The following is an 11,741-nucleotide window of genomic DNA, read 5'->3' on the forward strand; positions in this document are numbered from 1 at the left end:
TCAGGTCATGATCTCTCTGTTTCATGGGTTTGAGACCTGCATCAGGCTCTGAGCTAACAGTGTGGAGCCTGCTTGGGATTTTTGCCTCCCTCTCTTTCTGTTCCTCCCTGACCTACATTTTCTCTGTCTCTTAAAATAAATAAATAAACTTAAAAAAAAAAACCTAAAAATTAAGGGTCGCCTAGGTGGCTCGGGTGATTAGGTGTCCAACTTCAGCTCAGGTCACGATCTGAAGATTTGTGGGTTTGAGCTCTGCATTGGGCTCTCCACTCTCAACTCAGAGCCTGCTCCAGATCTTCTGTCTCCCTCTCTCTCTCTGTCCCTCCCCCACTCTTGCTTTCTCTCTCAAAAATAAACATTTGTAAAAAGTCTAAAAATGGGATACCTGGGTAGTTCAGTCGGTTAAACATCTGATTTTGGCTCACATTATGATCTCACAGTTCGTGGGTTCCAGACCCGCGTCAGGCTCTGGGCTGACAGCTCAGAGTCTGGAGCCTGCTTCAGATTCTGTGTCTCCCTCTTTCTCTGCCCGCCCCCCTACTCATGCTCTGTCTCTCGAAAATAAATAAAACGTTAAAATAAATAAATAAATAAATAAATAAATAAATAAATAAATAAATAAATAAAATAAAAAAGCCCTAAAAATTAAGACACATATATGTACATGCATGCTTAACAAAAAAAGGAACTAGGAAGTTATAATATCTCCAGCAATTTTTAGTGATTTGCCTCTTCTCTTTACTTTTAGGAATTCTCCAGTTTTTCTACAATGAGAATGCGTTGCTTTATGTTTTTCAAAGTTTGAAAAATAACGCAGGCATAATGACTCTCATCTTGCCTGCTGATGGGGTGTTGTGAGGGTTATATGTCTAAAAATTTAAACAAGATCTAAACCGCAGGGAGAGCACTCCAGGCAAAAGTCCTCACCAGAGGCTTTTCTTGCACCTCTAGAAAAGAGGTGGGAAATCTCCATTCAAGATTGGAGAGACTGTGTTGGGGGGCGGGGGGGGGGGAGGATTTGGGATCTATGATATATCATCAAATATAAGATGTCATCAAATGTTAACTCCATCATTATGTTCCACTAAGAAAGAAAAAAAAATTGTCCATCTATGTCACATCTACCCATTATACAATGCATCTGGCTTTCTGGGATGTTAAAGACGAAAAATATTTATCTTGAGATCAATGACACAGCACCTGTACATCTCTTTCTCTGAGGTGGGTGGACCACTTAAGCAAAACCATTCACCTTCCGTCCCCTAAAACCTCCTTCTCCGGTCTATCAAACCAGTCACCGAGTCCTGTCTTTTCCACTCCTGATGCCACCTGCCTCTTTATCTCTCACCTGGACCAGTGCACTAGCTTCCTACAGAGCCTGCTCATCTTACCCCTTCAATCCATTATTCATGCTGCAGTCAGAGTGATCATCTTATGCCCCTGCTGAAACATTTCCACTGGCTGCTTACCCGCAGGGTGAGGTCTGTTTAACTTGGCATTCGATTTTTTGTGACCTGGCTTCTGCCTGCCATTTTAGTCTCTTGGCACTTCCTCCAAATGAAATTACTTGCTGCTTCCCCAAAGCGCCATATGTTTTTTCAAGCCTCCCGTTCTTTGCACCAGCTGTTTTCTATGCTTGGACTACTCTTCCTCCACAAGTATTTATTGAACAAGTAGTAAGTGCCGGGAGTTGAAATAGAAGGGTGAGCAAGGCAGGCGCGAGCCCAGCCTTCACAGAAGCCGTTGGGAGAAAGAGACAAAAATGTAAACATATAATTATCAGTTGTAAGGACACATGTGGGGTATTTGTAAAGGTTTGTTGAAAAATGGCAACCACAGTCGCAGAAAGTTTAGGATTTGCATTGGGCCCGGGAGGCAGTCTGAAAATAATCCACCTGTGATTACCTAGGTGACTTTGGGGAACTGGCAAGCGGAGTCTGCACCTCTGTGAAATGGAAAAATGCCCGCCTCATAGGATTTCTGGGAGGATTTAGTATGAGATACATATGATCGCGTGGTTCTGCCGGACCGGAGGGCCCCTCCCCCACGAGACCCTAAGGCCCACTCGCTCTGCAGCTCGGGTCCCCACCCCAAGAGGCGGCGGGCAGGACAAGGAGTGCCCCAAGCCGCGCGTGCCGGGAGCGCGCCCCCGACCGTCGGGGGGCCGAGGGCGGGGCAGGGGCCGCGGGCGACCGACACCCGGGGTGGGGAGCAGCGCTCCGCCCCATCTCCCCACTTTGGGGGCCAACCCCCCTCGCTCACTCCCGCCTCCGCCCCTGAATCACGGGGGGGGGCGGGGCCGTGACCCATTCATGCCGGGAATCGGATCCAGATGTTCCCGCGGCGCGTGCAGCTGCATCCTTGCCTTTTTTGGCAAAAAACGTGCGGCCCCGAGCGGATCCCGGGCCGCCTCCGCTAATCCTCGGGAAGAGGGGGAAGGGGGCTGAGGGTCTGGGCCCAGACTGGGAATCCGCACCGGTGCTCAGCGGGATTTGGGAAGAGCTGCCAGGGGAGGGGGGCGGTTTGTACTGGATGGGGAACCCACTGCCAACTCCGCTCCCGTCCGGGACCTCCCCCAAGCCCCCTCCCTTCCCCACCCGGAGGAAAAAATCCTTCGCCAGCAGAGGGGAGGTTGGTGGAGCCTGAGATGGACAGTAGCAGCGGCGGGATCCCCGTTCTCCGGAGGTTTCCCATCCCAGCAGCTTCCTCCTCTGCCCTGCACGGAGGAGGTCTGGAAAAGCCTCAGAGCCTCCCTGTCTGCCAGGGAACCTTCCTCCCCCGCCCCCCCCCCCCCCCCCCCCCCCCCCCCCCCCCCCCCCCGCCAAACCCAGACAAACACACAGAGGCCTTCGCTTCCTCACACTGCTTTATTGCAGAATCTGGAAGGGCGGGGTGAACCAGTCCCACCCCCTCTGCCCATCTCCGGGCAGAATGGAGCTCAAATGAAAGGAGAAAACACTCGACAGATACCGGATGGGCAAAACCCTGTGCTCTAGGACCCCTTTAAAGTGTGAACGCCTGTTTTGCTGTCCAGAGAGCCCCAGCCCCGAGGCTAGATTGGGATGATGGTGGGGAGGATCAAACCTGAATATAGCCCACTTTTGAGAACTTCTCAGGCACCCACAGAGGACCTAACGTCTCAGGAAAGAAGTCTAGATCAAAGGGGGCCTGGGCCCCAGAGTCCAGGTTTAGACGGCTGGGTCTAGAGCCCTGATTTGGGGAGAGGGCTTGGGATCTGGGAACCCAGACTGTAGGGGGAGTCTAGGTTGGCAGAGGGGATTTGAATCACGGAGGCTCCATAAGAGCCCAGGTTTGGGAGCCCTGGGTCAGGGAGTACCGGTTTGGGATGTGGGAGCAGGGAGGCTGAATCCTGGAGCCCAGGAGGAGCCCCAATTTGGGGGTGGGGGGTGGGGCTGGGTCCCAAAGGTGGTTTGGAAAAGGAGCCTTAGTCCTGGAGCCCTGGTTTGGGAGGCCCTGGGCCCAGGAGTCCTGGCTCAGGGCCCTGCCTGGCTGCAGCCCTGGCACAGTACTTGGTCTCCATCCGGCACGAAGCCTTGACCCACCAGGGAGGTGGAGCAGCGGGCACAGGAGAAGCAGCTGTGGTGCCAGTGGCGGTCTTCAAAGGACACATACTTGCCTCCACCGAGTCCTGGGGGGAGGCCGGAGGTTAGCTCTGCGGATCCGGAGCGCGGTCCTGTCCCTCAGCCTCACCCAACACCAGATCCCATTCCCTTGCTTGCACCCTACCCGCTCTGTCCTTTGACCTCTGTCCCACCTGTGATGGGGCGCTTGCAGCTGCTGCACTTGGGTGCAAAGAGTTCTCCAAAACAGGCCACGCAGTATGGATCGTCGTCCCGGGAGGTGAACTGTTGCCCTGCCAGGGGCGTCTGGCACCCTGTGCAGACCAGGCATTCTCGATGCCAGGGCTGGTCACGGTATGTCACGCCACCCTGTGTCAGCGTCTATGGGGGCAGCATCTGTCAGTGGGAGGGAGTGGCGGTTCCCACCCCACAACAGAGCCTGGCTCACCCCCACCCCACTGGCCCAGCCCCCACCTTGCTGCAGCGGGCGCAGCGAGGCGCAAACTTGTTCTCATAGCAGGGCACGCAGTAGTGAGCACCCTTGTCGGGCACAAAGGAACGGGAGCCCAGCGGCTGCTCACAGCCACTGCACAGGAAGCAGTGTTCGTGCCACGTCTGGCCTCCATATTCCAGCTTCCGGGACCCTGTGGGGAACAGGGGTCCCACTCAGAGGCTGTGTCCTAAGCTCCTGAGTGCCACCCTCTGCTACCCTCCCGAGGAGGGTCCCCGCTGTTCCCACAGCCTAAGCAGGGTGGCATCCATGCACATGCAGCAGGACCCTGGCCCCATATACAGCACATGCTACCCTCCCCCAAACACTGCACACGCTCGCTGGGCACATGCTAGGCTCCCAGAAACTAGACACGAGGAGTTGGCATAAGCGAAGTCCCCATGTGTACCAGATATGACTGTCTCAGCATACGCCAGGCCTCCGTGTCACAGGCACAATGACTCAGTACACGCTAAGCCCTTATATGCCAGACGTGATGGTTTGAGCACACCACAACGATCCTACATATACTAGGCAAGCAAGTCTTTGCCCACACAGAATTCTAATGCCCCGGACGTGATCGATCCAGTACACGCTAAGCCCTGACATGTCCTAACAATGTCATTCTCCACACGTCCTCAAGCCTCACGTAACTATGAGGCATGCGGGTCACCACACACGTGAAGCCCTCTGTTTATCTGCTTCTGCACACGCCAAGCCCCAATGCACCGAGCACGATGGTCTCCTTGCACTTCTCGCTTCTGCATGTACCACACATGCAGGCGCTCATATGTGCTAAGCGCCCCGGCGTGTACCAAGCCTGTCCGTCTGCCCATACACGGTCAACTCACAGGCGCGTAGCAGGCCTGCTGGTGCGGCACACGCCAAGCCCTCAGGAATGTACCAAGCTTGTCCGTTCTTGTACATGCTCTGCTTTCGTGTGTACAGCTGGGTGTGCCAGTCCCCGTGCGTGCTAATCTCCCGGGAGCACACGGGCACGACCCATCCTGTATACACCGAATTTCCAGAAAGATGCTGCGTGTGCAGGTGTTAAGCATAGTCAGCCTCCACATACGCACCATACATGCGCCAGTCCCTTATGTGTGCAAGAACCCTACCCAGATGCAGGCACCCGGTCCCACACACGGCGAGCCCCGCCAGGGAACGTACCAGGCATGACGGGCTCCCCGCAGGCGGAGCACTGCGACGAGAAGGCGCTGCAGTAGCAGTCATTGCAGAGCAGCTCCCCGTCCTGGCAAGTGAAGGGCTCATCGGCCAGTGAGCGCTGGCAGCGGCAGCAGCGGAAGCAGCCCTCGTGGAAGTGGCGGTCTTCGTAGAACAGCTCCTGCGGGGCGTGTGGCAAGGGACACTGGCACCTTTGCCCCCTCCGCCAGCCTCCACCCACTCCTTGCCCTGTCAGGTCCAGTCCTTACCCTTGAGTCATGCCCGATAAGCTGCTGGCACTCAGCACACGTGTTAGCGAAGGTATTGTCATAGCAGGGCACACAGTAGGGGCCGTCGTCCGTCTGGATGTATTTGCGGCCATACAGGGACTCGCTGCATTTCGCACAGTCAAAGGACTCGCTCATGGTGGCTATGAGTGCGCCCTGCCAGGGGCAAAAGGTGGGGCGCGGGTCACCCAGAGGGGCTGTGACTCAGCCCCTTGTAAAAGCCTTTTGCAAGAGACCAGGCATAAGAAATGCCAGGTCAGAACAGGTGGTGAAGAGGAAGGGCTGCTTCTGGAAACCGAGGAGTCTGGCACATTTGTTCTCTTTCTTTTTTGTTTTTAACGTTTATTTTTTTGAGGGAGAGAAAGCGTGCAGGCGTGCACGCGCGCGCGCACACACACGCACACACGCACGAGCAGAGGAGGGGCACAGAGAGGGAGACACAAAATCCAAAGCAGGCTCCAGGCTGAACTGTCAGCACAGAACCCGACGTGGGGCTCGAACCCATGAACTGCGAGATCATGACCTGAGTCACAGTCTGACGCTCAACCAACTGAGCCACCCAGGCGTCCCTCTTTTTTTTTTTAACCAATTAATTAATTATTTGAGAGAGAGAGAGAGAGAGAGAGAGCACTCACAGGAGCGGGGATGGGGGGAGAAGGGCAGAGGGATATAGATAATCTCAAGCAGGTTCCACACTCAGCGAGGAGCCAGATGCGGGGCTCAATCCCATGATCCCGTGATCAGGGATCAAAATAAAGAATAGGACACTCAACTACCCAGGCACCCCCTGCATGTTTATTTCTGCATTTAATGGGGGTTCGGGGCGGGGAGAGGAGGGAGAGAAGGGGTCAGGAAAAAAAAATCAGGAAGCAGAAGTTGTTTTCTTATCTGGGCCCTGGCAGATCTGGGGGGAGGGGGCTTTTCCTGGGTCAGTGACTCATTTCCTGCCCCAGCCTGAGTGTAGCTTCCACTGTTCCTACTGTCCCTGAGGGGACAACAGCAGGGGCAGGGAGCCACCCCACTCTGTATCCCATATAAACAGCACCCCCACCCTCTCTTGACTCCCAGGAAGGAGCCCTAGCGACATGGAAAAAAGGAACCTCTAGCCAGAGCTCCGGAGTGAGGAGCATAGGGACATGAATGGGGTGTGTAGAAGGATGTTGGGTCGCGAATGGCGGAGGTGGAAGTCACCTCGGGCCTCCCTCCTGCAGAATCAGCCCAAGCAAGGACTTGAGAGGCTCAGCCTAGGTTTAAGCAGGAAGGAAGTCCTGCAAGCTGGACACAGCCAAGCTTCCCCAGCTGGACCCTCTGCCCTCACCCCCCCTCCGGCCCCTGCGGGGTCTCTGGTCACACCAGCCTGGGCAGCCTTGGCCTGCAACATATGCAGCAGCTGTGGCAGCGCAGATGGCCAGATGTCAGGTTTGACCAACAACAGGGGAGAGAAGAAGGAATGGAGATGCCAGGGGAGGGAGAGGTAAACTGAAGATGGAGGTTATGCAGCGTGCCCCCTGCCATCTCCGACGGGGGCATCCGCTCCTGGCGGTTCTTTCCATCCCCTGGGGTCATTACTTCCCACCCCCTGCCTCTGGGAGAAATAGCCTCTCCCCAGCTTTTCTGGTTTCTAAGGGTTTGGGGCAGGGGGAGTGGAGGGTGAGAGTGGGAGTCACAGGAGACACTTTCTCCCCAATCAGGCCCCCTCTCGGGTGGGGAGTCAGGCAGGGGGGAGCCCTGAGAGCTGCTGCTGCAGACACCCAGCCCCCACCAAACCTCAGACACTTTCCATTTTCTCAGGAACAAAGCATGTTTGTGGGATGAGGTCATACACACAGCTGCCTCTGGAACAGGAGCATGGGGAGTGTGGGGGGGGGTAGGGAAGTGGGGTTCTCAGTCCCTTCTGCTGCCCCTGACTCGTCTCGAGCCCCAGATTCAGAGCTCCCCACCCCCAGCCTCCTCCATCATGAAGTCTGCTCTCTAAGGGCTTGGATCCTAGGGTGGGTGGAGAGGAACTACCAGGACTCAGAGGAAGGGGATGTTCCCACAGCTTCAGAGGAGACTGGGGAGGACAAAGGAACCCACCAAACCCACTACCCCCTCCCCCCATTCACCCCAGTAACTGGCAGTCCCCAGAGCCTGCCCAGGCTCAAGTGGAGGGAAAGACCTCCTCTTCTCAGCCACCCCCAGTGGGAAATTCTGGCCAAGAAGCACTGCTCTGGCTTGGAGTTCAGACTCCAGGCGCCAGCAAATGCCCCAAGCCTGGAGGGCCTGGCTCTTGAAGGGATGGTTTGTGAACTCAAAACTGCCCTTCTGTACAATGGGGGGGGGGGGGGGGCACAAAGTTCGTACCCAGGGCCAGGCCATGAGGCCTCCAGGGGCTGGGGTCTTCAGAGAGATGACTCCTGGGGCAGAGTTGTGCTGTAGGGTAGAGCGTAGCCCTCTTTCTCAGTCTGCTCCCTACCAGTTGGGCCTGGGTTTCCTCTGGCCCAACATCTGAGTGTCGTCTGGGCTGTCAGCCACTGGGCAGCAGGGGGCCACACAGGTGGAGTGTGGCTCCGGTCTGTCCAGGGGTGCCCTGGGTCTTTTCCGTCCTTCCTGGCTTGGCCCACAGCAGCCATCACCTTCCCAGGCCCAGGCTAGCTCTGGGGCCACCCCCTGGGATGCAGTCACCACTCTGAGACAGGGGCACCCCAAATAGGGTATGAGCATGGCTTCTGTTTCCTTCCCAGAATTCCCTAGTCCCTAGTCCGTCCAGCTGGGCTTTAATGAGGACAGTGAAGGGCACTATCAAGGCCCACCTGTCCCTGCCCATCCCCCTTCCTCCCCATCTCCCTCCCACTTTCCCTGGCAAGGCTAAGGGAGCTTAGCCCTTAGGAAGAGAGCCAATCTTATTTTCCTTCATGGCGTGTGTGTGTGTGTGTGTGTGTGTGTGCGTGCGCGCATGTGCACACTCGAGCACAGGGTAGACTGTTCAGTCTGCCAGATGGTTCTCAGCCCCTGCTCCCACCAATATGCACATGCACACACACACACACACACACACACACACTTCACTCCTACACCTGACCCAGACACACATCTGGCACCTCCCAGAGCTCAGAATGGCTGTGGCATGTAGTGATAGAGGCCCAAATGTGGCATGTGGATCTGAATCCTGACTTGTTGTTCACTTACTATTTGGGTGATCTTGGGCAAGTCACTGAAGCTCCTGGGCCTATTTTCTTATCTAAGACTACCTCCTACTCCTGGGGTTGTCGTTAGGCTTAAATGTTGGTGCTTGGAAAGCACCTGGCAAAAAGTGAATAGTCGGTAAATGGTAGCCATCGGTGTTTTTATTATTAGCCCCCTCACTCACACTGGGGTCAGTCAAGTTTCTGAGCCAGGCCTGGGTCAGGGAGCTGGCCTGGGTTTTGATCTGGACATTCCCAGGGTAAACCCAGGGAGAGAACAAAGAGGGCCCCCCGCCCCCCCCCCCCCCAACTTCCAGTTCTGCTGGGGGAAGCAAAGAGGCCCAGGTTATGGGGCTGGCTGAGGAGGTCAGTGGGGCCAGCCTGATCCCAGTGAGCGTAACTCACACAGGTACGCAGGTGTTCATACAAAGTGTGGCCTCTCACAAAGTGCAACCCCAGCCACCATTTCACTGGATCTCACAAAAGGCAGGCAGGCTAGGGTACCATCCCCATCTTACAGTTGAGTACAGAAACCGGCGACAAGCCAGGCCCAAGGTCACTCAGGTCTCAGAGAGGCCAGGTTCCCTGCTTTCCAGCCTGGAGCCCTTTCCTGTTTGTCTCTCTAAAAATGCTGCAGTGGTGGTAAAGAGGGTGGTCAACATTAAGAGCAGGGACACAGGAGATACTTGGTGACATCACTAGCACAGGAGCCTGACTCTTCTTCCCAGCTGCTAACCCCGCGATTGGAAGACAACCAGAAGCCCTTCCAACTACCCATGCCAACCCCTCAACTCTCCCCCGCCCCCACCTCCACCCTATACTGTCCAGGAGGACCCTGGCGAGGCCTCGCAGCTGTGAGTCAGGATCAGCTCAGACCCCTCCCCCCCACCCCCCAAGTCCCAGGAACTGACAGGAGATTTAAGGGGAGAAACCTAACTCTCCTCACCCCCCCACATCCTGCTATCAGGCACCAACCCCAAACTCTCCCTTCTCCCCTCCCCTCCCCCCATGGGGCCTGGGAGTCAGAGCAGTTTAGGGGAAGGGGGGGGGTGGGAAGCAGGATCCAGCAGCTGCTCTGGGGACGGGAGAGGAACAGTTCATTCACCCCGGATCCCCCAGGGCTGAAGCAGTGCGTCCAAGATTTGAGTTTAAAAATAAGTTGGGGCTGTCTTGGTGTATGCCTGGGGCTCCTTTTTGATCTCAGTCTGTCTCAGGTCCTCTGCCTCACAGGGGCTTGGCTGGCCCAGAGTTTCTGTTTCTCCACATCCTTGCTTCCCAGTCTTTTCAGGCCTGAGTCTCTCCAGGTCTGACCCAAGCTGTCAGTGCACCTCCGTCAGAGCCAGCTCTGTCCCACTCAGCATGTCTGTGTCTCTGCACACTTCAGCTGTCTTTATGTTTTGGGTGGGCTAGTCATCTTGCAAGGGCCCGGCTCTGCGGATTTCTACCTCTGTACACCCAAGTCTTGGTATCTGAGGGTCTCCTAGGGGTTCCCACCCCACCCCTTCTCTCTCTCTTAACATCTCTGTTCCTGAGTGTCTCTGTCTCCAGTTTCTGGACTTCTCCATAGGCCTCACAGAGGCTGATCTACCACAAGGCTAAAGAAGCTTAGGCTTCAAGGGCCCCTTACTTGTCCAGGACCCTGCAAGGCCCTGGGAAGGGCGCTACAGCGTGTTCACTGGGATCACTGTATGCTTCTCCTTCAAATGCTCCGTTCCACAAAACCTGGGTCCCTCCCTATGCCTCCGGTCGGCTCTCGGTGACTCTACGCCCAAGTCTCTTGTCCCTGCTTCGGGCATCCCTGAGCCTCCCCCTATCTAAGCCTATCGCTCGTATCCCTGTCTCGCTTTCGCTCCACCGGCCTTTCTGGGAGCCTCAGTTTCTCGAACCCTCTCGGTCCTTCGCTCGACTCTGGCTTCTCCGTTTCAAACTTGGCCCCCTCCCCCCGCCAAGTCTCGAAGCAGCCCCCGCCCGGCCGCCGGGCGGCCGGGATCCTTGCGATCCGGGGGGCGCCCTCCGGGGCTCAGCGCCCCCGCGCCTCCCGCTCCAAGAGCGTCCCCAGGTTATCGCGGCCGGACCCGGGCGGGGGGCGGGGGCCGGGGCCCAGAGCGGGGATTCGGCGCCGGGTACGGCGGGGAGCTCACCTCGAAGCGGGCGGCGGGAGCGGGGAAGCCGGGCCGCGCGTCCCTCGGCGGCGGCTCGTACCTGCGGGCCGGGCCGAGCGGGGGCCGAGCGCGCCGCCGGTGAGGGTGCCGGCTGCACACGGACTGTGTGGGCGAGTGGGAGCTCGGCCCCAACCCCTCCCCGAGGAAGTGCGCGCGGGGCCCGCCCCGCCCGGACCCCGCCTCCGGCCGCCCCTGCCCGCAGAGTGCGGACCCCGCCCCGGCCCCGCATCCCGCAGGCTGGGGGCCAGACCCCGCCCACACCTCCTCTTTGGGCCCGATCCCGCCCCAGGGCCCCTCGGCCCGCCCAGTCTAACCTGGCTCTCCCTACCTCCCCGGGCCGCCAGGACCCCGCCCCCGTCCCCTCCCTGCTTTCTCTGTCCTCACTCCCAGCCTCCCCCACGCCTCCCACCAGCAGCCAGCGGGAGACGGCTGTACTCGGTCTCAGGCGAGGGGTACGGGACCCAGCCGAACAAGGTCCACTGGGGGACCAAGAGTCCACATGCCATCTTCATGTCCCCCCCTTCCCCCCCCCCCCAGCTTACCCCCAGGGGTCACACGTAGCCCGAGTTTGTAAAAGAGGACTTCAGCCCGCAAGAGCGGGTGCTTTTGACTGCTGTCATGGCTCTTATTAGCGGGAACCAAGGTGTTCTCAGGAAACAAGGAGTGAAGAGAGGACCCCCAACCCTGGTCAGAGCCTGGACCTTCAAAGGGCTTGATTTCACAACTCTGGGGGGCAAAAACAGAGGTCACCACCTCCTCACCTCCAGCTGTACCCTGGGACAGATGAGCTCGGCCTTGGGTTCCACAATGCCCAGGAATAGTTTTGACCTTTGAGGCCCAGGGGAGACCCTAGTCCTTGGCCCCACGATTTTTGGGTTTCTCAGGGAGGGGTG

At 57.4% G+C, this 11,741-nt stretch overlaps 1 protein-coding gene across 1 annotated transcript; it reads right to left on the reverse strand.

Annotated features, from left to right (window-relative positions):
* Positions 1–2,848: 2,848 nt before the first annotated feature.
* Positions 2,849–11,047, reverse strand: FHL3 (four and a half LIM domains 3). The gene is made up of 6 exons (XM_043574541.1): positions 10,828–11,047; positions 5,505–5,678; positions 5,242–5,416; positions 4,056–4,225; positions 3,776–3,962; positions 2,849–3,649 (listed from the first exon to the last, which is right to left on the reverse strand). The coding sequence occupies exons 2-6, from the start codon at positions 5,658–5,660 to the stop codon at positions 3,495–3,497; spliced, it is 843 nt and encodes a 280-aa protein (XP_043430476.1). The 5' UTR covers positions 5,661–5,678; positions 10,828–11,047; the 3' UTR covers positions 2,849–3,494.
* Positions 11,048–11,741: the final 694 nt, after the last annotated feature.

Source organism: Prionailurus bengalensis, chromosome C1, assembly GCF_016509475.1.
Source record: "Prionailurus bengalensis isolate Pbe53 chromosome C1, Fcat_Pben_1.1_paternal_pri, whole genome shotgun sequence".
NCBI classification, from domain to species: domain Eukaryota; kingdom Metazoa; phylum Chordata; class Mammalia; order Carnivora; family Felidae; genus Prionailurus; species Prionailurus bengalensis.

Coding starts and splice junctions, on each gene's coding strand:
- FHL3 (XM_043574541.1), bottom strand. CDS start 5,660: ATGAGCGAGTCCTTTGACTGTGCGAAATGCAGCGAGTCCCTGTATGGC. Junction 5,417..5,504: donor TTATCGGGCATGACTCAAGG/GTAAGGACTGGA, acceptor CACGCCCCGCAG/GAGCTGTTCTACGAAGACCG. Junction 3,963..4,055: donor GCTGCGCCCGCTGCAGCAAG/GTGGGGGCTGGG, acceptor CTGCCCCCATAG/ACGCTGACACAGGGTGGCGT.